The sequence below is a fragment of the Petaurus breviceps genome, unplaced genomic scaffold (genome assembly GCF_028583685.1).
Source record: "Petaurus breviceps papuanus isolate PSGF00001 unplaced genomic scaffold, PetGlider_PUasm1.0 229, whole genome shotgun sequence".
In the NCBI taxonomy this organism is placed as follows: domain Eukaryota; kingdom Metazoa; phylum Chordata; class Mammalia; order Diprotodontia; family Petauridae; genus Petaurus; species Petaurus breviceps.
The window spans coordinates 16,992,226-17,017,661 of record NW_027185903.1 but is presented as its reverse complement, the minus strand read 5'-3'; the positions used below and the strand labels follow the sequence as shown (position 1 = coordinate 17,017,661).

Genomic DNA, 25,436 nt, shown 5'->3' with positions numbered 1-25,436 from the left:
CAGAAGAATGTAAGCTCTTTGAAGGAAGTTTATCTCATTTTCTCTTTATGCCTATCATTTAGCACAGTGCCTACCTAGTACAAAGTAATTTTTTGGTTTTTTTGCAGGGGGGAAGGCAAGGCGATTGGGGTTAAGTGACTTGCCCAAAGTCACATGGCTTGTAAGTGTTAAGTGTCTGAGGCTGAATTGAACTCAGGTTCTCCTGACTCCAGGGCTGGTGCTCTATTCACTGCGCCACCTAGCCGCCCCACAAAGTAGTTTCTTAACAAATATTTGTTAATTACATTGAATAGAAATTGTCTCCCACAACTAAACAAAGACATACAATAATAACTTGGCACAGCATTAGTAGCCTGGTCCTCCGACACCAATGCCATAAATGCATCCATTAATCACAGAGGTAGAGGTCATTTTAAACATATAGATTAATTTACGCATATGTGAAAGGCAAAAAGAAATTGCATCACCAAAACCAACTGAGTTTCTAAAACAATCAGTGAAACCCCATATTGAGCACTATTTAGACATAGTCACTAGCCACTGTGGAGAACACAGGAGGAGGAGAAAGAGGGAGAAAGAATGAAAGGAAAAGTGATGAGAGAAAAATATATATAAGACTGATGAACCAATAGAATCTATAAGAGGGCAACCTGTGTTCATAGTAGTTGTTAGGGCCATAAGTGTTACAAGTTTGCGAAAATGTGTGCAAGGTGTTAAAAATGAGGGCAGGATAGTGATGTTTTTAGGGGGAGGAGAGGGCAAATCTACCTACAAGTCTGACAGACTTGTATAGTATAATAAAATATAAAATAATAAAACATAAAACATAACATAATAATGACATAACACATTACACTATGTCATAATATAACTTAATAGAATATACATAATATGTACATAGATGGCCAATTCTAAAACAATCTTAACTCATGCTAGCTGTTTTACCCTTGGCCAGCTATTTAACTTCTCTTTGCCTCAGTTTCCGAATTGTAAAATGGGGATAATAACAACATCTATGTCACAGAGGTATCAAATCAAATAGTATTTTTTGTTTTATTTTTATTTTTAGTATATGTAGTATATGTATTTTATTTTATTTTAAAGTTTTTTATTTATTTTCTTTTTAATTTATGGAATAAAACAAGTATTTCCATAATCTAGTATAATAAAAAGGATGATTGTACATGAAACTGCAAATTTGTTATATATAACTTGCTATTCCTTTTTAATATATAATAATAGTTATCATGTAAATTTTTCCCCTGCCCCCCCAGAGATGGCTACCGTTAGACACAAATATGTGTGTATATGTGTGCGTGTGTGCGTGTGTGTGCACATGTGTGTAAAATCATTCTACACATACTTGTATTTATCAGTTCTTTTTCTGGATGTTGATAGCATCTTCCTTCATATGTCCTTTGTAGTTAATTTGGGTATTTATAATAGTCAAGATGACTCATTCACTCAAAGTTGTTCTTAAAACAAGACTGCTGTTACTGTATACAATGTTTTCTTGGTTCTGCTCATATTTTTAAAAAACACTTAGCATAATATCTGGCACACAATATAAATAAAGGCTTTTTCCCTTCTCCCTACTTCTATAAGCACAAGCAGCTAATTTAGTAAACTTGGTAAAATGAAACATAGAGTTAAATCCCTGCTGATAGTAAAATAGTCTCTCTCAAATATTAAGGCAGAGTACACACACATATGTGCATGTATGTATATGAATGCATACATACATATATATTTGTCCAAGTATGACCATGGAGGTCACTCTATGACAATTTTACCTTCACTCTTTCTTTTCCAAGGAAAAACGCTGTAGCGTGCAGGACATCTGCAGCATGGGTGGAGTTGTGGTAAGAGTTTGATGAGTGGTAGTTGGCTTCAATCACCTGCAGCCAGGCCCGAAGAGTGGCTTCTGAACAGTTCAAAAATTCACAGACCCCAAAGCGGGCAAAGACTTTTAACCCCAGGTAAACCAACGGTCTGGAGAAGTTAGACCAAAAAAAAAAAAGATTGCAATTCATTTCATTCCTTTGCCAAGCTCTTGTTCTCTTTTACTGATAAGGAAGGGACAATGACATTTTTTCTGTTGCCCCAACAGCCCCCCCTGCCCCCCAATCCACTGCCCAGTTTCACACGTCCAGGAGGTGAAAAACATCTTTGGAAAATAAAAAGAACTTTCTTGGCTGTCCTTCCTTAAAGTCAGTACCGATTCCTGAACAGATGTATTATGGCAGTCAACCCAAAACATTACTAGGTTATCTCCAGTTCATCAGAAGCTTTAATAACTGTGACAAATGGCAAATCTTTGTATTTCTTTCCTTGTTCCCTCCTTGATCTGTACATCAAAAGTGCTTCCAAACAAAGAGAACAAAAAATCTGAGATCACGTACAATTTAGAGTTACTAGGATTCCAAAACTATTTTTCAATGGTTTTAACAAAATGCCAATGAGCCCCAACCCAACACCTTTGGAAAGGAATATTCATTTCATAGGATCCTTGGGCTAGAAAATGATCTCGAGAGGTCATCTCACCCTTCTCTTGGCATTCAGGTAGGACCACATATAAGCCATCCCACTCAAATCAAAATCTATTTTCTTGCCCCTTGCGCCCATAAATTCAGTTAAGTCATTTGTTGCTTTAACAAATTCGGAGCTTAGCTCAGTCCTGATATTTATACCTGACTGGTGCATTCCTGGTACAGAGGCAGTAATAAATTATCTTAGGAGATCTTGGAATGAAACTTAGCTACATTACTTCATTCTTGAGTTCCAATCAGCTTATCCCATGCTTGGTCCCCTAGGTTATTTCTGCACAAAGGGTCATGCTCAATGACAGAGCCTATATGCTCATTTTATGCCTCCATCTCAATCTTTGCTGAAAAGGCAAAGGCACTGAAGCCTGACTTTGCCTCTTGAACTCCCCAATTTAAAACTAGGGGAACCTGAACCTCCAATCCCTGATCCTACATGTGCCCAAAGGAGCCCAGTACCTTTTATGTGTGACAGCTTCTAATTCAAAGATGTTGAAGTCCCAGCTTTCTTCATTATCAAGTAATTGTGCAATACAGGGTGGAACGTCATTGATCGTGATTGGCAGTGAAAGATGACTGTGACTGTGGTGCATGTCTGCAGAAACAATTTAATTGAATTCAGCAAACACATATATAACATCTACTACCCATCAGGGTTAACATTATTCTGGGCCCTGGGAATACAGAGACAAAAATACAACAATCCTTGGCCTCAAGGAGCCTATAAATGACTGGGGGGAGAGATGAATGGAAGGATGGGAGGGAAAACAACATGCACACAGATGAATAAATGCAAGATATATACAAAGTAATTCTGGGAAGTGGGAGAAGACTGAGTATGAGCATCAAAGGCGACCAACAGAGGTCTCTTGTAGGAAGCAGCATTTGAGCTAAGCCTTGGAAGGAAGTCAGGTATTTCCAGGTATGTGTTGTTCTGTTGTTTCAGCCATATTTGATTCTTCATGACCCCATCTGCGGTTTTCTTGGCAAAGACACTGGAGAGGTTTGCCATTTCCTTCTCTAGCTCATTTTACAGATGAAGAAATGAAGGCAAAAAGAATTCAGTGACTTGCCCAAGGACATACAAGCCAGTAAGTGTCTCAGGCCCAATTTGAACTCAGGTTCCTTAACTCAGGGCCCACCAGTTTATCTCCTGCACCTCCTAGCTGCCCAGGTTTCCTGGTATGGTTGATAGCAAAGGCAAAGAAGGAGACAGAATGACACATATAGGAAAAAGCAAGTAGGTCAGTTTGGCTGGAAACATAGTGTATAACGAAGGGTAGCAATGTGAAATTAGTCTAGAAAGATAGTCAGAAAGGGTGGCTAGGTGGCTCAGCGAGTAAAGCGCCGGCCCCAGAGTCAGGAGGACCCGAGTTCGGTTCTGGCCTCACACTTAACACACACCCACACACACCCACCCACCCACCCACACACACACACACACACACACACACACACACAACTAGCTGTGTAACCCTAGGCAAGTTACTTAACCCCAATAGCCCTCCAAAAGACCAAAAAAATATATAGTCAGAGCCAGATTATGAAAGATGTGAAATGCCAAACAGGTTTTGTATTTTATTCCAGAGGCAACTTCCATTGAAATTTTTTTGAGCAGGGGCATGATACAGTCAAAATGATGATATTTTGGAAAAGCACTTGGGCAGCTGTGGGGGATGTATTAGAAAGGGGAGAGACCAGAGCCAGGGAGACCTATAAAAGACTGCTGTCATACCCTGGGTGAAAGGTGATGAGAACCTGAATGAGAATCATGGACTTAAGAGTAGAGATAAGGGTGGCTAGGTGGCACAGAGCACCGGCCCTGGAGTCAGGAGGGCCTGAATTCAAATTTGGCCTCAGACACTTTACACTTACTAGTCATGTGACCTTGGGCAAGTCACTTAACCCCAATTGCCCTGCTTCCCCCCCTCCAAAAAGCAAAGCAAAACAAAACAAAAATGAGTGGAGATAGATGGGGAGGATGGAAAAGGAATGTTAATTATGGATTTAGAACCTGATAGAGGGTCATAGAGTATTTATTCCCATTTTTTATCTCTAATTTTTAAAGAAAAGCCTTTTCAGGATCCCTAGAGTAGGAAATTTTAATTTTAGCAACTCCTTTTCTATATTGTTAAACTGTGATATTTAAAGCATCCAGGTCAGCCTAGCTGACTTATTAAATCCATATAACAAATAGAAATCTGTCCTTTCTTGGATTTGTAATTTTGACATTTTTCAGATCAATGATTTTAATTAGAAGAACCAGTCATAAACCAAGGGCAGAGAGATGTTTCTAACATACGCTTAACTGGGATGAAGTAAAAAATCATTTTAATTTATTCATTTTTAAAAAGCAGAGCCCTGACTAAATGACCTATAGTAAACTACCAACTGAATGAAGCCTCTTCTTTTCCAATCAGGTGATAAGCGGAAATTCTGAACTTTTTTTTATACAAGCTGAAACCTTGCTGGGACTCACAAAAATACCAAAGCACCTGAAAAATATCTGCAGAATTTTAAAAATTATTGATGGTACATGTATGTTCCATGACTTAACCAATTGGAAAAGAATCAGTTCATCCTTCTCTGTTAGATAAATCAATACAAATAATAAGTCATATATGGTGGGTTGGCACATGACCTGAAGGAAGTTGGAAATATCAAGTGAAGTAAGGCACTAGTTATATGAAAACTTACTCTTAGAGAACACGTACTCGTTCCCTGACAACCTTCTCAAGCCATCCTGGAATAAAGAAAGATGCTGTTAGTAGCTGAAATTTATGCACCAATATTTGTGTTACCTACCATTCTTCTTCTAGGCCATCTCTCCTCCCTTGACATTCCAACCTAGACCCCTGGAAAGGGTGTTTTTTGGTGCCTGAGAATACCAAGGAATAAGGAACTTCCAAACAAAGGGATCAGGACTGGATCAGAACAATAGCCTCTGGAGGGTCCGAGGCAACTACCCTTGGTCTATTAACTTGAGAAAATGAACTGAAGATAAGTGAAATCAAGATGACCATGTAATCAAAATGGTGCCTTGACTCTATCATTGAAAGTACTTTCTCCACTGATGCAGAAGGAAAGTCCTCTGTACCATTTCATTATCTTCAATTTTTATTCATATTTCTCCATATATCTTCCAAAGTTTCTTTTCCAATACACCGGAGGCCTCTTACTTTCCCCTCCCCCCATATTTTGGCAGATTCTACTGTGCTACTTGAGCTGCTCCTCTGTTGCTTTCTTTCAGATTCTCACTACAATGCTTTCTTTGTAAATTTTAAATCATAACTTAAGCATGATTCTTATTCATTATTCATTTTCTTTTGGCAATTGGGGTTAAATGACTTGCTCAGGGTTACACAGCTAGTAAGTATGTGAGACAAGATTCAAACTCAGATCCTCTTGACTCCAGGGCCACCTAGCTGCCCCTTTCATTTTCTTTTTTTTTTTTTTTAAAGCAATTGGGGTTAAGTAAATTGCTCAAGGTTACACGGCCAGTTATTTCTGGGTGTGGTGCTAAGTATCTGAGCCCAGATTTGATCCCCAGGTCATCCTGACTCTGGGGCCAGTGCTCTTACTCGCTGAGCCACCTGACTGCCCCTAAGCAATTGGGTGCTAAGTGTCTGAGCCTGGATTCGATCCCCAGGTCATCCCGACACTGGGGCCCGTGCTCTTACTCGCTGTGCTACCTGGCCGCCCCCCCCCTTTCATTTTCTTATTACCTATACAACCCACATCATTTACCAGTCCATAATATCATTGTCTTCTCCTTACACACCAGTCATTATTGCTACACTGTTGCTATATAACAACAATAATAAAAAATAATGGTAGCAATAATAATAATCATTCTTATATCATGGGAAAGGAGGGAATGGGAGGGAAAAAAGCATTTTATATAGCACGTACTATGTGCCAATCACTGTGCAAATCTTTTTTTTAGAACTATTATCTCTTTTGATCCTTACAACAACTCTGCAAGATAGATGCTATTATTATTCTCATTTTACAGTCGAAGAAACTGAGGTAAAAAGAGGTTAAATTACATGCCCAGGGTCAAATGGCTAATAAATGTCTGAAGACAAATTTGAACTTAGGTCTTTCTGACTCCAGGCCCAGTGTGCTTGTAGCTGCCTACAATAATGGTAACAATTCCTGAGACGTTGATGGTGCTGGGAAGTTTGCAAATTGCACCAGTTTATTATTGACAAAATTGCCTTGGTGAAGTTTGTTTTTTTTTTTCCTCCAAACATATGGTTTTCCATTACTACTCACAGTCATCAGTCCTCCAACTAGATCACTAGTGTGGGGATCTTCATCTTTAGTGCCCAACTGAGGAGAGTAGAGTTCTGTGGTTCGTAAAATTTCCAAAACTCTGTCCAAGGCTTCTGCTACAGTCACTGGGCTATTCTCCTGGGCAGCATTGATTATATTAATGACCTGGATAGAAGAGGGAGATAGAGAAAGGGAGAGAGAGAAAAGGAGGGGGGGGAAGGAAAGACAGAGACAGACAGAGAGACAGAGACGAGAGAGAGAGAGACAGAAGGAGAGAGAGAGATAGGGAGAGACAGACAGACAGAGACAGAGAGGAGAGAGAAAAACAGAGAGAGACAGAGAGAGAGAAGGGGAGAGAGAGAGGGAGAGAGAGACAGAGGGAGAGAGACAGAGAGACAGAGAGACAGAGACAGAGAGAGAGAGAGGGAGAGAGAGAGAGAGGGAGAGACAGAGAGACAGAGAGACAGAGACAGAGAGAATATGAATTAATGTAGACATCCAGATCTTGGCAAAAGTGTATATTCCCCTGAAATTATTGTACATTGGCTCCCAGGCCTAAATGAAATCACCTTTCTGCCTCAATTCATTACTCAATGATTAACATGTTACTACTTGATCAGACTTTTTCTCATCCTGGTGATTCTGAACCCCTGGCTGTCATTTTATAAAGCCCATTCTAAGTCTGCTCCCCCATACCCATCCTCCTCCACCTTAACCCCCTGCCTCAATGTGCCACTCCAGAGCTACCCATCCATTCCAATGTAGTGTCTCTAATGCCAGCTCCATGATGAACTTGCTTTCATCTTAAACCTTTTCCTTTTTCCACTCCTTCCATCTTCTGTCACTCACTGAGACCTGGCTCCATCTGGATCACCATCCTGATGGTCTTTGGACACTCTTTTGGTACCTGTTGCATTTTCACTCATACCCTTAAATTCACTGGTCAACGTAGAGGAGTAACTACTCCTTGTTCCCCATTGTCACTTCCAGACTCCCCCTCCAGCAGCCCTAAGTACTTTTTCTTTCTTTGAAGTTCATTCAATCTATATTTGTCACCCAATCAAGATTCTGGTAGCTATCTACTAACTCCTAGGAGACTATCCTTCCTCAATGAATTCAGTGTCTGTGCCACTGAACTTTCCCTCCACTCCAAGTTCTGCCCTCATACTATAGAGTCCAATATACACAATAATACTCCTTCAAATACTCAACTTCCCAGTTCCTCAGTCCACTCATTTCCCAAGCCCAATGCTTCTCTCCACCTTGGCTACACAATAGAGACAGTTATAACCTTGATCTGCTCTCATTCCATTTCCATGTTCTTGAACTCTGAAATTCTGACCCTAATCTATTATAATTCCATCTTTTCCTCTGCCTTACAACCTTTAATCCTGTCCTACATCCTCATCATGACCTCTAATCCCTCACATCTCTGTTATTTCCCCGGCCATCACTCCTCCAGGGGCTGCCCTCTCCTCTCTTCTCCATCTAGACTCCTTGGTGAGCCCGTTTGCCTCTACACTATCTTATTCACTGGAGTTCTTTACCTCCTTATCCTATTGTCATTGTCATGCCCTGTCATCCTCAGAGCTTGGATGACTCCCACCATCTGATGCTTTCTGTCCTATTCACACGCTGCTGATCAGAGCTGGAGAAAATCACAAAACTGTGACGACTGGGTCCACTACAAATTTATGTTGCATAATTTCACCTAGGTCCTCATTGCAGCAAAGCAATCATTTTATATCTTCCTAACTGATTTACTGTGCTACTGACCACAGTTATTCCAAACATTTTCATTCTTCCTCAAACCTCCTACGGCATCCTTTTCTCCATCCTCTCAGATAAGAATTCTCATACTTCACTGAAAGAAATGAGGCCATGCTCCAAGAACTCCCTCTTCTCCCCTTCTCTTCTCACATCAATCTTTCCTCCCCATTTCCTCTTCTACCCTTGTCTCACATAAAGAAGTAGCCTTTCTCCTTGCCACACACAGAAACTTCTTTACATACACCTTTGATCCCAATTCATCCCATCTTCTTGAGCAGACTGTTCCCTCTAATACCCTCACTCTCACGAATCTCTAATCTTTTTCTACTGGCTGCCTCCCTGCTGTTTACAAACAGAAGCATGTCTCTGACATTCATTAAAAAAAAGAAAACCCTTGCTTGATCCATCCATCCCCATTAACTATAATGCTAAACCTCTCCTCTCTTTTCTGGCTAAGCACCTTGAGAAAGTCATCAACAGCTGATGCTTCTACTTTCTTTCCTCTAAATCGCTTCTGAACTTTCAAGTCTGGCTTCTGACATTATTAAACTGAAATGTCTATCTCCAGTTACCAATGATCTCTTAATTGCCAAATCCTCTCCTTGACTTCTTTCATCCTCTGACACAATCACTCCCTTCCTGATACTCTTCTCTTCATGTGTTTTATGATACTACTCTCACCTGTATAACCACTCCTCAGTCTCACTCTTTGCTGGATCTTCATCCAAGTCATTCCTACTTAATCATGTGTCTTCCTCAAAGCTCTGTCCTTGGCTCTATTCTTTTCCCCCTCTATACTATCTTACTTTAATTTTTGTTTATAGAATAAAACAAGTATTTCTATAACATAGTAGAATTTTAAGAATTAAGATTGCAGATGAAACTGCAAATCTATTATGTACAACTTGCTATTCCTTTTAAATATGTAATAAAGTTATCATGTAGATTTCTTATTTTTTCTTCCCTAGAGGAAGAAGGCTACCATTAGATACAAATAGGCATAAATGTGTAAAATTTTTCTATACATATTTTTATTTCTCATTTCTTTCCCTGGATGCAGATAATGTCTTTCTTCATATGTCCTTTATAGTTAATGTGAGTATTTATAATAGTCAAAATGACTGCATCACTCAAAGTCATTTTTAAAACAATATTGCTGTTACTATATACAATGTTCTCATGGTTATACTCATTTCACACTTCATTATTTTGTGAAAGTCTTTCCATGTTTTTCTAAGATCACTGAACTTTTTATTGACAGTATCTTGCTTTAAAAATTTTTTTTAAATTTCCCATTACATGTAAAGACAATTTTTAATATTCATTTAAAAAATGAGTTCCAAATTTTCTCTCTCCCTCCCTTACCTCTCCCCTCCCTGAGACGGTAAGCAATTTAATTTATAGGTTTTACATAGTCAATCATGCAAAACATATTACCATATTATATACTATGTTACTCAATGAGCTTATCAATTGCCCCATTTTAAATGATCATCTCTATGCTCATGATTCCCAAGCCTATTTTGGGAACTGATGTTCCATATATATCTTAAACTCAACATATCCAAACCTGAACTCATCAGCTTTCCCCTCAAACTCTCCCCTCTTGGGAACTTCCCTATCGTCAAGGACACCACCATCCTCCCAGCCACCCAGACTTGTAACCTAGGAATGATCCTCAACACCTTGCTCACACTCACCCTGTATATCCAATGCCTTGCCCAGTTCTATGATTCCTGCATTTTCTCAAGTACTCCACCCTGGTTTACAGACCCTCATCCCCTCTCCCCAGGAATACTGCAAATGCCTCTACTTACATCCCTTCCTACTCCAAACCAGGCTCTACGCAGTTGCCAAAGTGATCTTCCAAGCATCCTTCTGACCACATCTCTCCTCTCCTCAAACCCCAATTGCTCTCTATTACCTCCAGGATCAACTAGAAAGTCCTCTGTTTGGCTTTTAAAGCCCTTATACAACATGGTCTTTTTCTATTTCCCCAGTTTTCTCATATTCTATTCCTCGTTGATTACTCTATAATCCAGTGACACTGGTGTCCTTGCTGTTCTTTATATATCCAGTTATTTAATGGTCTGCAGACTTTCTTCCCTCACTTCTAGGCTCTGTGTGGCTCTGTCCCCTTCAGGGTTCTGTGGCCTCTGACCCAAGGCCCTGCAGTCCAGTGGCTTCAGTGCCTGGGCCACTCCCCCCCCCCCCCCCCACACAGAGGACCTCTAGCATGGGATGCACTTGCACTGCTGCCCCTGCCACCTTAGGTTACACACACACACACACACACACACACACACACACACACACACACACTCTCTCTCTCTCTCATACACACATACACTCACACACATATATACATTACATGTGTGTATATACACAAACACATGTATGTGTTTATATGTGTGTATGCATACACATATAAACATACATACACAGAGAGAGACAAGACAGACAATTGCTTCTGCTTAAAGACCAGGAATAGCCATAGCTTTTTACCTTAGTGATTGGAGCTTCAATGGTCATGGAGTGGATCCTTGCCATAGATGGATAACGACGATTCTGTAGACTTGGTGCTGTCAAGACAAGATGTGTGTCCCTTAGAACAACAGTGCTCTGAAGCACAGTCTACCCTCAAAAGGACAGAAGGACTAAATTCTGGGAACAGAGGCCAACTGGAAGCTTTAGGCAGAAAGTGTTTCTGATGAGGTCCCTGTGAGAACAGCTCAAAGCCCAGCTCTGCCTTCTGGGGGACCACCACACTACTCTTCCAAAAAAGATTGGATTCACTCATCATTTATTCCAGAACAGTCAGAAACCCTGCTACCATTTTCACAGTCCAACCAGAAAAGGCTAGATTTATGCAGAATGGATGACATGGGTAGAAGGCCATCTGACAAATAGAACCACCAATAGAACCATTTCTCAGACAAGATAAGATGATAAAGACCACCCCCCCCCCCGCCTGAAAGCCTATTGTGCCACTGCTAAAACTTCAGTTTGCACATGCCAAAAACCTATTCAAATTTCAGCCTAGTGAGCGTTCCTAACAAGTGGGTCTCCTCCTTAGTGTCAGTTGAAAGGTGCTCCTATGCAGGCCAGACCAAGATGGAGCATTAGACTAGACATTAGGAGACCCAAGTCTATCCTCAGTTTCTTTAACATTGGACTTACTATGCGAACTTGAGCCAGCTAGTTAATATTTCTGAACATCTCAACTTGGATCAATCAATAGCTTTATTAGGTACCTGCTTTGTGCAAGATATCGGGGATACATTGACAAAAATGAGATGGCTCCTGCCCTCAAGGAGCTTACCATTCAAACTCAGAGGGTCTAAAACCAAACTCATCATGTTCTCCCTGGAATCATCTCCTACTTCTATTTTCTTTCTTTCTTTCGTTCTTCCTTCCCTTTTTTCTGTTTTCTCTTCTTTCTTCTCTCTCTCTCTCTCTCTCTCTCTCTCTCTCTCTCTCTCTCTCTCTCTCTCTCTCTCTCTCTCTCTCTCTCTCTCTCTGTCTCTGTCTCTCTCTCCTCTAATTATATCACACTGTTAGAAGATAGTTGAGCTAGGTCTAGTATAAAGCCTCTTCACTTTACACTTGGGTCTTTCTATCCAATCTCGTGGATAACTGTTGCATTTGCTAGTAGGAAAAACCTGAAGTTCTATTGACATGTGGCTTGACCTAAAGAAGAAATACATTCTTTCCATGTCCATTTCCTATCTGTCTCAAGTACTTTGAATGCTTGTTAGTTTAGTAGAGTGTCCCGTGAAAAGTATCAATTAGTCCTCAAACATAGGGAGATAAAAGTCCTGTCAGATATTTGATTTCACAATAAAATACATGCACAAAATCTATAAACAGTAATATGGAGAGATGGAGGTTGAGAAAAGAGAAAGTAGGTGGAGGCAGAAAAAGTGTTTTTTTAAAAGCCTAACTGAATTAAGGGCAACAAATAACATTATAAGGAAGAAATTAAATTGAGTGTCTTTCATATGCTTGCCCCTTTGAATCTAAGTTCACACCATACATACACACACACAAAACCCAAACCAAAAACATACCTAGGAGTAACTATGATTTAAATATGAATTAAATTGCCTTTGGAGCTATTTTAATGAGATGAATTCACAAAGGATGGTGATTTTACTCCCACATGGGCTGGGCTGTGACCCTAGTATAAATATCTATATCTATATCTACATTTACATCTACACCTATATTTACATTTATATCTATATCTATATATCCACCTATCTATCACTATAACTCTAGTAGATTTGTCTTAGGATTCAGTATATTTGGCAGGTAGGTGGCACAGGAGATGGAGTGCTGGGCTGAAGTCAGCAAGACTCATCTTGGTGAGTTCAAATCCATTCTGCGAAGCTTACTAGCTGTGCGACCCTGAACAAGTCACTTAACCTCAGTATCCTCATCTGTCAAATGAGCTAGAGAAGGAAATAGCAAACCACTCCAGTCTTTGCCAAGAAAACCCCAAATGGGGTCATGAAGAGTTAGACACAATTGGAAAACAAAAAGACTTCATAGGTTAAGTGCGCAGGGTTAGGCAGTAGAAGGAGAATTTGAATCTAGGCCTCTCCTGACTTCAAGACCAGCACTCTATCCTCATCACCTGTATAATTAGAAGAAAAATATTATGAAAACATAAATTATTTTTATAAAGATCTTCAAAACACATGCTTAGAAGTATCCTGAAAGTCTGTTTCCCATTTCCATTGTATTATTTTAGCTCTATCTCATATATCAAGCAGTTGTCTTTCCATGATGTCTTCCCTCTTTTATTTTATTTTGTTTGCTTTTTGGAGGGCAATTGGGGTTAAGTGACTTGCCCAAGGTCACACGACTAGTTTTTGTGTTACGTGTCTGAGGCCAGCTTTGAACTCAGGTCCTCCTGACTCCAGGGCCAGTGCTCTACTCACTGCACCACCTAGCCATCCCCCTCTTTTATTTTCTGAAGTTAAAAAACAAAAACATAAATTAGGAAGTTTTCTTACCATCACTACTTCGAGATGTTATTGATTTAACATCAATAGATTCTTTCCTCCTGTTCTTATACCTAAATGAGTGAGACTCTATGAAAATCAAAAGAGAAGAAAAGAATGATTAATTTTCAGCGTATTCACATGTGGAATTTCACATATAGTCTTCTGAACACTTAAAAATTTGATTCCTTAGTATAAAGTACTATGCCATACTATAAAACAATGTTAAGAAATAATAAAATGTATATTCTTCAAGTAGTAACAAAGACACAAGATAGTCTCAATATTGTTATTTGTATAATATTTTTATTGTTATTTGCCTCCATTGACCACCAGGACAGCTACAGTTTTGATTCTTTAAAGGTCATGGTATTCCATGGTCTACAGTCATATAACATCACCAGAAATATATTGGCATTAAAATCTGGATTTGTGTTTTAGGGAGAAAGTTGAGAGGCAAAAATGCTACTCAATTTCCTAAATGCAATCCAGCCTGCTCTCTTCCTTTTATTCATTTATGGATCCATCTCATTACCCATCTTAGTGTCCATTTAAGATATATGTACTGAAGAACTAACTCATTTAGTTGTCTAATATATTCTATATCATATGTAGGCAAAAGACATTTTTCATCCACTTTGTTTGCTCTGCTTGGATTGTTAGACTCTTGAGTAATTAGGTATCTCATTAAGTAGGCTCTCTAGTGCTCTGAGGATTGCTGTAGTCAGCACAAAGTCATTTATCAAGAGGGGCAAATGATAGCCTTCACTATCTATATGGAATACAATTGCTAAATTGCTACATGAATTTCAAGACTAATCTTTGAGCATGACAGTTTAGACTAGACACTACGGAGGCTGATTTTGGCTCATTTCCACTGGGTTCCCTGCTATGGTTCAACAATGTACAAAATTTGTTACAATATTCTCACCTGTCTGAGACTTGTCTCCTGAATCACGGTGAATCTTGTGTATCTAAATTTGTTCAAAATAAAACAGTTTATTCAAAAGAAAAGAGATCAATTTCAAGCACTGCTTTAACTTTGTTCTTTTTTTAAAATTCCATTATTTCCAAAACCTTCCCAAGAAGGTTTTCTGAAAACATACATTGACTGAGATATGAAAAGATACAACAGACAATGTAGAGTATTACACATTCTTTGGCACCTTTAGATTCTCATAGAATCACAGAACCACAGCAAAGAACGTATCCCAAGAGGTCATTTAATCAAGCGCCCAAGGCCTTTAATAGATCATCTCAGTCATGGGAAATCTAGTATAGTTTTTAAAAATCTCTCTGCAAAAAGGGATTTGAAATTTGTTGCGATAAATAAACTTATGTGTTTAAGAGGGTAATATATTATTGTTGTATTCTTTTGGTTCCTATTTAATCAATGTATTGTTTAAAAAATATTGATATGAGTACAACTGTAGGGCATTAAAAAAAAAGCAACTTCCCTAAAGTTCATTAGTTTCAATGATATGGACAGTCAGAAGATTCCCCATAAAATACACTTTTTTCCTCAATTGAGAAAAGAGATTATTGATATAGGTTTCCTATGTTGCCAGATGAAGTCACTTGATATATCGTTTGTGGTTTTACATAACTGACTATCTTTGATACAAGAAAGAGTCCTGTGTGGGTCTCTTGTAGTGGGAAATGCTTATTAGGAAGTGATTGTGCTATCTTTTTTAAAAAAAAAATCAATAAAACATTATTTTAAAAGTATATGGAGTCAACTGGTAACTTTTTCTTTCAAAAATGAGAGCTACCCTTTTTTTGGTTCCTGGCTTCCAAGGATTCCAAGAAGAGGAGGAAAAACGGGTGCACCAAGAAGGGCCGCAACCCATGCATCCCGCCCGCTGCACCCGCTGCACCCACTGCACCCACTGTGCCCAAGAACAAGCCATCAAGAAGTTTGTTATCCGCAGCATCATGTAAGCTGCGGCTGTCAGGGACATCTCCTAGGCCAGCATCTTGAACTCCTATGTGCTGCCCAAACTGCGCGTGAAACTACATTCCTATGTGAGCTGCGGGACCCACAGCAAGGTAGCTCCTGTGACACACGCCCCCACCCTGTTTCACACCTGCCCCCAGACCCCCTCCAAAGCCCATGTAAAGAGCTATCCACCCATCAACATTCCTGAACCAATCAGAGGAAAATAAAATGATTGGTCTGTCTTAAAAAAAAAAGAAGGATGAGAGCTGGTGGATCACCTGACTAGGAAGATGGTAAGATAAGCTGTATTCAGCAAAACTGCTTAACTATAAGAAATGCACTTAATTCACATTAATTAGAGCAGAAGCAAAAAAGATATTTACATCCCCATACAAGATAACACCTTCACCTTCTGAAATAATTGTGGAGGATCAAATTGCCTGAAGCTCCCACTCACTCACACCACTTCCATCTTGCCTGTGTGCTGCAGCATGTAAACATAGATAACCTAACTTCTAGCATTGGTGGTCCCTACCCTGGCTCCCTGTGACAGTGATTCAGTCTGAACCCAATATGCTTTATAAGAGGCAGAAAACACTGATAGCCACACAAGAAAGAGGGAACAGCTGTGGAAGGTGGGGGTGAGGGGTACAACTCTAAAAATCTAGCTCTCACCCATCAGAATTTGCACATGGACCCAACTGTGCCTCCATTCCCCCTAAATGGAGATAGCTGATTCCACCTAGTCCCAGGGGTCTGGGCAGGAGAACCTGTACATGCCATATTGGTGGCAAGAGGAGTCAGGTAGTGAGAAGGAAAGTCCAGCTACTGAGGATAGAGAAAAAAGGCCAAAAAACAAAAGGACCAGGAGAGAAAGGCAGGGAACGTAAGCCCAACTACTAAGTAGATAAACTTACAGTGAGGTGTAATCTCTCTCTCTCTCTCTCTCTCTCTCTCTCCCCCCCCCCCCACACGTATTTACACACATACATATATGTATATATAATATGTATATAACTATATGCACTTTCAGATGCATATGAATAATCAAAAGTTACTCATGATAAAAGACAGCAAGACAACAAACAATTTGTATTTCTCAGAAATAACTGAATAACAGCAAGACACTTTAGAATAGTACAAAAGAAAAATAAAAAATATTAAAGAAGAAACTAGAATGAAAACCATGTAAGAAATAAGAGCTGTCCAAGAAGAAACAAGACAATAAAATAGACAACTTGGAGCACATTATGGAGAATCTTTTAAAATAAAAGTGGGTTTGGAAAAGATAATGATAGATTTGGAGCTCAAAAATATCGAAGTAGAAGAAAATTTGGTAAAAGATGTGTAAAATACGATTTTAAAAACATACATAAAGCCAAATGTGGTCATTCTTTCTACTAGGGAGGCTGGTGGATCACTTGAACTCAGAAGTTTTGAGTTACAAAAGGGCTAAAGTTAACCAGGTGCCTGCACCACGTCCAGTCTCAAAGACAAACAAACAAAAAACTATTTCTATGTAATCTCAAGTGATCGAATTTGAAGACTGGATGGACAGGGATAATTTAAATATTACATGTCACCATTAAAAAAACCTTAATACTATAGTCCAGGGAAAAATGTAAGAAAACTGTCTAGAAGTCTAAAAAACATATGGGAAAGTATGATGGGTAGAAACAAGTAGCTCGCCATCTGAGAAAAGTCATAAGCTTTTAACTCCAAGGCATGTAGCAGTTATATCTCCCAAGAGCTATAGAGGAAAGCAAAATTTGAATAGTCCTTTATGACTAGGCATCTATGTGAAATAAGAGAAAAGGTGGACTATCATATCCCCAAAAAGCAAAGGTGATGTGAATGTAACCCAAAACAAAATGGAAATGTATGGACATTTAATAAAAAGAGAAATTTAAGTCATTTCACCAAAAGGAAAACAGTGAGTAATTAAACTAGAAACACTCCAAATAGGAAAAACACACTAGCATTTCTGGGATTTAGCTAAAGCAAGCCTCGGAGGATAAACTATATTTCTGAAAACATACACATAATAAGTATTAGAAAGAAGATTAATAAGCCTACAACTAGCACAAAAGAAGACATTTAAAAAGTTAGAGAATCAAATGAAATTAAAATAAATGACTATAGAAATAATAAAAACTACAAGCTTATTTAAGACTAACAAATTTATAAAAACTTTGGTTAACTTTATTTTTAAAAAGAGAGAAGAAAATAAATCAAAAACAATCAAATGCAAAAATGAACAATGTGAATAAATAATGAATAGAGAACAAATAAAAAGAATTGCTAGAAACTATTGCCACATGCCAACAAAATGCAGAATTGAAAGGAAATTAATGATTGTCTGCAAGATGATAAAATAGCAAACCACTAAATTTCAGAAACATTAAACGAGCCACAAATGAATTACCAAAGGTAGGGAGAGCCTTGGTTTAAGTAAATTTTGTCAAATGATTAACATGTAATTAATTCTTATGGATCAAAAATTATTCTCAATACCTGAGGATTTTAACCAACTCTTTTTATGGCAACAAATATAGTCCTAATACATAACTATGGAAGGATAAATCAGAGATGAAGAATTATAGACTAAAATCACTAATGAATATTGATGCAAATTTAAAAAGATAAAATTCTATCGAAACAACTACAACAATATAAGTGTATGTATGGGTATGTCAATTATTCATTATCATCGATACTTCTAGACCTTAAACTATATTGTTTTATAAAGCAGGAGTCATCAAAATAATTTGGTACTAGTTAAAAAATAGAAAAGTGTAACGGTGAAATAGACTAGAAAAGTAAGGCTCAGAAGCAATCTAACACTCTGGGTGAGTATCTGAGAAATCCAGTAATATAAATCTGTGTCCCTATTTGATAATAACGCCGTAAAAAACATACAGAAAACAGTAGTTGAGGCTATTTGAAATTCATTATAATGAATTCCAAATAGATGCCTGATTTAAATGTAAAAATTCACATCACAAAGAAAATTAGAGGAGAAAGGCAGAAGGTACTTTTGCAACTACGATGAGGCAGGGGGAATTTAAAAAAAGTTATTGATATATTTTTCTCCTTTATAAGATACATTTCTCAATGCATCCCTCTACTTTCATCGCTCAAAGGGGGATTCCTCATTTTGTTGTTCAGTCGTTTCAGTTGTGCCTAACTTTTCATGACCCCATTTAGGGCTTTCTTGGCAAAGATACTGGAGTGATTTCATATTTCCTTCTCCAGCTCATTTTACAGATGAGTAAACTGAGGCAAACAGGATTAAGTGACTTGCCTAGGGTCACATAGCTAGCAAAACCTGAGGTCAGATTTGAGATGACTCTTCCTGATTCCAAGCCCAACACTCTATGCATGAGCTACCCATTGCTCCTAAAAAAGAATAAAAAAGAGGGGAAAAAATCCAGTTCAAAAAGAGTTACATTCTGTAGTTTTCCACATGAATATGCTAGGGAGGAGCTATTTAATTATACAAGGGACAGAGATTCTCATAAAACCTAAAATAAACAATTTTTATTTCTTAAAACTGTAACTTGGCCAAGGTCATAAAGATAGTAAACATCGGTTGAGAAAATCCCATACAGCAGAGGACTTGTGGGGAGGTAGGCTGTTGGAGGCCACATGTAGAAACAACTACATATAAACAAATGCCTTTGACAATCACTGGAAATCAGTGCATGCCCCATCAATTTTAAATCTACTTCACTATTCGTTATCAATTTCTTTACGGATCACAAACATTGATGATCATCCACACTAATGACCAGTGGGGCAGCTACATTGATACTAGGAATCACAGATACAGTTTTTCTGTGTATATGGATCTCATTTGCTCTTTTTGCCACCCTCTGTTCATGAGAGATAAAAATAAGAATTATCAGAGGTGCCTACATGGCCCAATCAATAGAGTACTGGGCCTGAAGTTTTGAATAAGTTCAAATCTAGCCTCAGACACTTATTAGCTGGGTGACCCTGGGTAAATCACTGAATCTCTGTATGCATCATCTGAAATCATTTATCCTCAGTTTCATCATCTATAAGATGGGACTAATAACGGCCTCTGCCTCACAGGGTTGTTGTGAGGGCCAAATGAAATAGCGCAGTGCCTGGCACATAGTAAGCACTGTATAAATCCTTATTATTTTTATTACTATTACTTCCATGATTAGATTTGGGGTTTTTGGTCAAGACCTGTGATTTGATCACTGTGGGAATGGCCTCCACCAATACAGATAAACAATTGTATGCAATTTATAGTTGCAGCAAGTTACTTGGAGCATTGAGAAGTCAAGTGACTCACCTATGGTTATATAACTAGAATGTATAAAGAGGCACAATTTCAACCCAGATCTCCTGGACTCTAAGCCCAGCCTTCCCACCACTCTGTCCACACAGTGATCCTCTATCCATGCTGATATGTGTAGTTCCTCATGGTGTTGCTGCTTAAATTCATCTTTTAACAAATATCTTGACTAGACTAGCATTTATTTGTACCCAAGACAGGGGCAGCTAAGTGGCACAGTGGATAGAGTGCCCTGGGGTCAGGAAGACTCATTTTTCTGAGTTCAAATTTGGCCTCAGACACTTACTAGCTGTGTGACCCTGGGCAAGTCACTTACCCCTGTTTGTTTCAATCTCTCATCTGTCAAATAAGCTGGAGAAAGAAATGGCAAATCACTCCAGTATCTTTGCCAAAATGGAGTCATGAAGAGTTGGGCACGACTGAAATGATTGAACAATCCAAGGTGGGAAGCCAGTCAGCTACTTTAAGTGGTAGTTAAATCTAAGATGAAAACCACAGAGTTAGGCCTGGAAGGGACCTTAACAGCCACCTAGGTCTAGAGAGTGACTTGCCCAAGTTCACACAGGAAATAAACAGCAGAGCTGAGATCTAAACAGACTAAAAATCCAGAGCCCTTCCCACCACCTGACACTATGTTTTAGACTTTGCAATCAACATAAAAATACAAAGCCAAAGTCACATCAGCTCTTAGAGCCAGAAAGTTTACCATCGGGTATAGGTAAAAAGAAATTGCTGCCCCACTTGAGTTTCTGTACTGAAAAACAAACATTTGTTCCTTCCTTCTGATAAATGTAAAAATGAAATGTGGAAGGGGAGAATTTGGATATATTCTTCAGCTCAGATGCTTCCATATAATTCTAGAAATCATTAAGCGCTATTATGTGACAAGCACTCAACTGTGATATCCTGCTTATAATGTGACTAAAGGCTGTGACTCATCTATTCCACACGGATAGGGCCTTTTTATTTCTTCTGTGACCAACTGTTTTAGAGTTTTTCTTAGTGAGAAAGACCATTTGCTACAAAGGCTCTGATTTGGGTATGAATCTAAGATATGGCCATAAGTAAGTACAAATCCTTTCTTGCAGATTGTTCTCTCTGCTTTAGGCCAGAAGCAATCCTTGTAATCACTCAGTTTTCCTCTTTGAAAACAATAAATAAGACCATCCTGGCTCTGCAGCACACATAAAACCTTCTTCTGGTCCTGCTCTTCCTCTGCCCCACAGGGAGTTCATTCAACTGTGGGACTCCTGGAGATGTCAAAGTAGGCTCTGAGCTCTGACCTTACCGTTTTACCACAGATCCCCTCACTATTCCGCCCACAGAATACTCCATCTTCCCAGTCCTTGGGATTTCACTGGCTTCCTCCCATGCCTGGAACTCTCTCCCTCCTCCTCTCTGCCCCTTGCCGTCCCTGCCTTCCTTCAAGTCCTGGCTAAAATTCTACCGTCAGAAGTCTTTCACAATCCTCCTCGATGCCACTTCCTTCTCTCTGTTAATTATCTCCAACTTATCTTGTATATAGTTTGTACATAATTGTCTGCATGCTATCTCCCCCTTTGCCTTGAGAATACTGATTGTTTTGCTTTTTTTTTTTGTTTCCCTAGCAATTAACACAGTTGGCCTAAAAGACAGTAGGTACTTAATAAATGCTTGTTGACTAGTCAACTCAGAGGGGATGGGCTTACTGTAACATCCCTCTCACCTAGACTTAAGCACTCCAGGCACTAAGGTCATGTCAGGGCAAGTGTGTGAGTTGGGCTGGGTTGAGGGGAGGGAGGAGATGCCCAGTGATACACATCTAGTAGGGTATCAAATCAAACTTCTTTTCTGCAAGTGAGTTCCCATTTGGCACTACCATGGAGTAGATGTCCCTTTATGATCCTGCCTTTCTGTGGGCCCTCATTCCTTTCTTGAGGAGAGGATTATCTATAACTTTATACTTCTTTCAAACAGTGCCTTGTACATAGTAGGCACTTAATAAATGCTTATTAATTGATTGATTTTGGAAACAGTAATACTGTGGGCTCTCAGGATGTTCTTCAAACCTCATTTTCTAAGTCTGCTGGTAACTCTGGTTAGGTCATGTAGTTTAAAGAAAAGCAACCTGTTGGCAATAGGCTAGAAAGATGCTGATCCTTGTTCTTTTGGCATGGGGAAAGGAGGGTAGAGATTGAAGATCCACAGTAGGCAATTGCCAAAGAGGGGACTTTCTGATCCAATTACCATGAATCCTGCCAGTTCAAGATAAATTTGGGCTAAATAACTCCTCTTTTAAAATGCAAATACTCCTTGAGAAGACTAAGCCTCCATATAAACCTTATGGGAATTCAATCATTCATATCTAGAAGTAATTACTTTGATTTAATTACTTTCATCCCAACTCACAGTTCATATTATCAGTGAAATGAGAAATTGTGGTCAGTTGGAGGTGGGGAGGGAGAACAGGATAATCTTAGATCTTTGTTAGTCTTGGAGACTGCAGGCCTGGAAAGATGCTAGAGTGTGAAAGGCTGGGAACCTAAAAGGCAACGTGGTGATCTTATGAAGGTGAAAGAAAAGCCAGGGGATAGGAAGAAGGGTGTAGAAACTTCAATTCTATCTACACCACCTGTACCCTGTTTCAACTTGAATAAGTTCAGATTTTTATTAAAGTTAAAGCTGATATGCCATCTCTCCTCACCTTTATCTTTACATAGGTTGTCCCTCATGCCCAGAATGCATTCCATCCTCACTTCCACCCCTGAGAATTTCTGGCTTCCTTCAGACCTCAGTTTAAGAGCCATCTTCTACATTAGCCTTTCCTGATTCACTCCCCTTTTCCCTGCCCCCCCCCACATGTTTTATAATTACTTGGTATTAATTTTGTATTTGTCACATAATAGGAGCTAAATATTTGTTGATGGATTGATCAATACATTGTTGTAGTTACAGGTGTGCATGTTTCCCTGATAAAAAAAAAGCACCTGCCCTCAAGGAGCTTATATTCTATCAGATCACATGGCAAATAGACCCTAGGACCCAGGGGTGAGGAACCTGCAGCCTCGAGGCCACATATGGACCTCTATGTTCTCAAGTGTGGTCCTTTATCAAAGGGCCAAAAGTTCCCCACCCCTGACCTAGGTCTTCTGAAACCCAGGGCCTTCTCTTGGCAATGTGGCACATGGGAAAACCCACCCAACTTCTAACTGGACAAATCCTAGTGAATGCTGATGATTCCATTGTGCATTTATGTGTATGTATGTGCCAGAGGATGATTGAGCACAGTGATATCTTATATACCGTCAGCTGACTCAGTACTGATTTTAATTTGTGAAAATTCTCTTTCTGAAAGCCTAATGCCCGACATCTGTTTTATCTGTGACCTGGAACAGATTTCGTTGATAAGCGGCATACTTGTGCTTACCTCATTGGTTTTTCATAATCTAGCCTGAATTCATTTCTTTGTGATCAACAAAAAGAAACTGGAGGCTAAATAGTTTCAAAAAGAAAATTCAGTCTATTTCAAGTTTTTCAGTCTTGAGGAACTGCCAATAACTGATGGCAATTTTGCTCAGCACTTTTAAGTGAACTCCCATATGCATGCTGGATTCTGGCAGGAGCATAAGAGAATTGCCAAGATCCAACATTTTTCTACTCTCATTATACTAGCACTCAAGAGAGAGTCATTAAACTATTTAATGACACCCACTGCTTCATTTGTACTGCCATTAGCATAAGATCCAAGTACTAATGCTTTATAAATCAAGTCCCTAGAGATCTAAACAAGAGAAGGCACAGCACAAAGGGAAGATGAGTGATAATGGAAGGGCAGAGGGCTAAAACAGCCCTATCTCCATGAGCCCCGTGCTTCTGAAAATGCTGTTCATTCAAAACCTCATTTTACTTCACATGAGCAACCATCCTAGATAGAAAGAAGGGACCAGGCTGGCATTCTGACTTTGGGGTCAAAATGTCCCATCATTGTCCTGCCAACCACACTGCCCCCAATTTGTCTTCACTTTGAAACAGGACAAAATATCTTGAATGGAGTCAATAAGAAATGCATGTCATGAGATGAGCACCAAATGAAAGAAAATGTTCACTTCATGGGCAGCTCTATTTGGTGAACATTTCTCCTATGTGGCCTTGCAAGACTAAAGAATTTAATGCCTATAAAACTCACCAGAGAGCCCATAGGAATAAAGGCTAAGCCCTTAAGTGAAGAGTACACTTGACTAGAGATGAATGGAGCCAAAATGAACTTCTGGCATGGCCGTTAATTGAGGCTTTGCACAAGTCACTGTGGTCCCAGTTTTTGGATGAGAAAATAGAAACAGAGACTTACAGAACTTCTTTCCTATTGCCTTCTATGGAGGCTTCAAATTACCCAGGATTTCTCAATCAGTTAATCAGCAAGCACCGATTAAGCATTTGTTATCTATCAGGACCGTGCTAGAAACTTAGGATGCAAAGATAAAGAAAAAAAAAACCCTGTCCTCTGGGAAATTGCATAGGGTGATGTGGGGAGGTGGGGGAAACCAGATCTTCTTTTCACAGGAAGAAGGAACAAGTATCCCCTTAATATACTATAGATGAGGCAGTCAGGTGGTACAGTGGATAGAGTGCTAGGTCTAGAGTCAGGAAGATCTGAGTTCAAATGTGGCCTCAGACACTTAGTAGCTATGTGACCCTGGTCAAGTCACTTAATCCTGTTTGCCTCATCTGTAAACTGAGATGGAGAAGGAAATGGCAAGCCACTCCAGGATCTTTGTTAAGAAAACCCCAAATGGGGTCATGAAGAGTAGGACATGACTGAAATAAGTGAACAACAAATATCTTCTCCTATGCTGAAATGAAATCTTTTGTGCTGTTTCCATAGCCAGCTTTTGTTTTAACCGTTCTGCTACATAGTTTACTAGACTTCCCGTCATCAGAATGAATTTTCTCCCATATTGGCCTTTAAGCCAACAATGTTGTCCTAGCAATTGGTTCCTCCAACAATGTCCCTCATTCCCCATTCTAATTCTTCGTTATCTCCCAGCATTCTATGCATGTGGTCATTCTCCAGACCTCGAGCCAGCTTGGCAAAGACCAATGACATCATTTGGCCCACCTCGACCCACCACTCTACCCAGTTCAATGGCATATCTAAGTAGCAAGGGTCATGGCTGAGAGGGGCTGCATACCTCTCCCTCTCCTAAGTATCTGCAAATGTGTGTAGTCACATTCTCCTTCCCTCAAATCTAGGTAAATTAGAAGTAGGTACTCTTCTCAAAAACGTTGGTTTCTTCCCACACTGCTCAACTAGGTAATGTATGGTGGAGTGGAAAGAACCATTGTGAGACATGGTTTTGAATCCTACCTCCGACACTATATATGTGATTTCAGTTTTCTCTGCTGTAAAATGGACATGAGGATACTTGCATTACTTTTTATAAGGAAAAAGTTTTATAAGTCTTGAAGCATTTTAGAAATGAGAATTATTTCTAGTCAGCCTTTCCTTCATCTATTATGCCCTCCACTTTTTCACTACTAATTAATTGAAATTTATTAAGGACCTACTATAAGCCTGCACTGTGCTAGGA

The 25,436-nt window shown here is 39.2% G+C and overlaps 1 protein-coding gene across 2 annotated transcripts in view; it reads right to left on the bottom strand.

The window, feature by feature from the left end:
* PDE8B (phosphodiesterase 8B) overlaps positions 1-25,436 on the bottom strand; it is a 357,883-nt gene that overhangs the window by 26,511 nt on the left and 305,936 nt on the right. For both annotated transcript variants that reach the window (XM_069096276.1, XM_069096275.1), the window contains exons 11-17: positions 14,532-14,574; positions 13,613-13,690; positions 11,097-11,173; positions 6,822-6,986; positions 5,241-5,286; positions 3,003-3,138; positions 1,794-1,992 (exon numbers count right to left, since the gene is read on the bottom strand). In XM_069096276.1, coding sequence (XP_068952377.1) covers positions 1,794-1,992; positions 3,003-3,138; positions 5,241-5,286; positions 6,822-6,986; positions 11,097-11,173; positions 13,613-13,690; positions 14,532-14,574 — 744 coding nt within the window. The remainder of the gene's footprint in view (positions 1-1,793; positions 1,993-3,002; positions 3,139-5,240; positions 5,287-6,821; positions 6,987-11,096; positions 11,174-13,612; positions 13,691-14,531; positions 14,575-25,436) is intronic.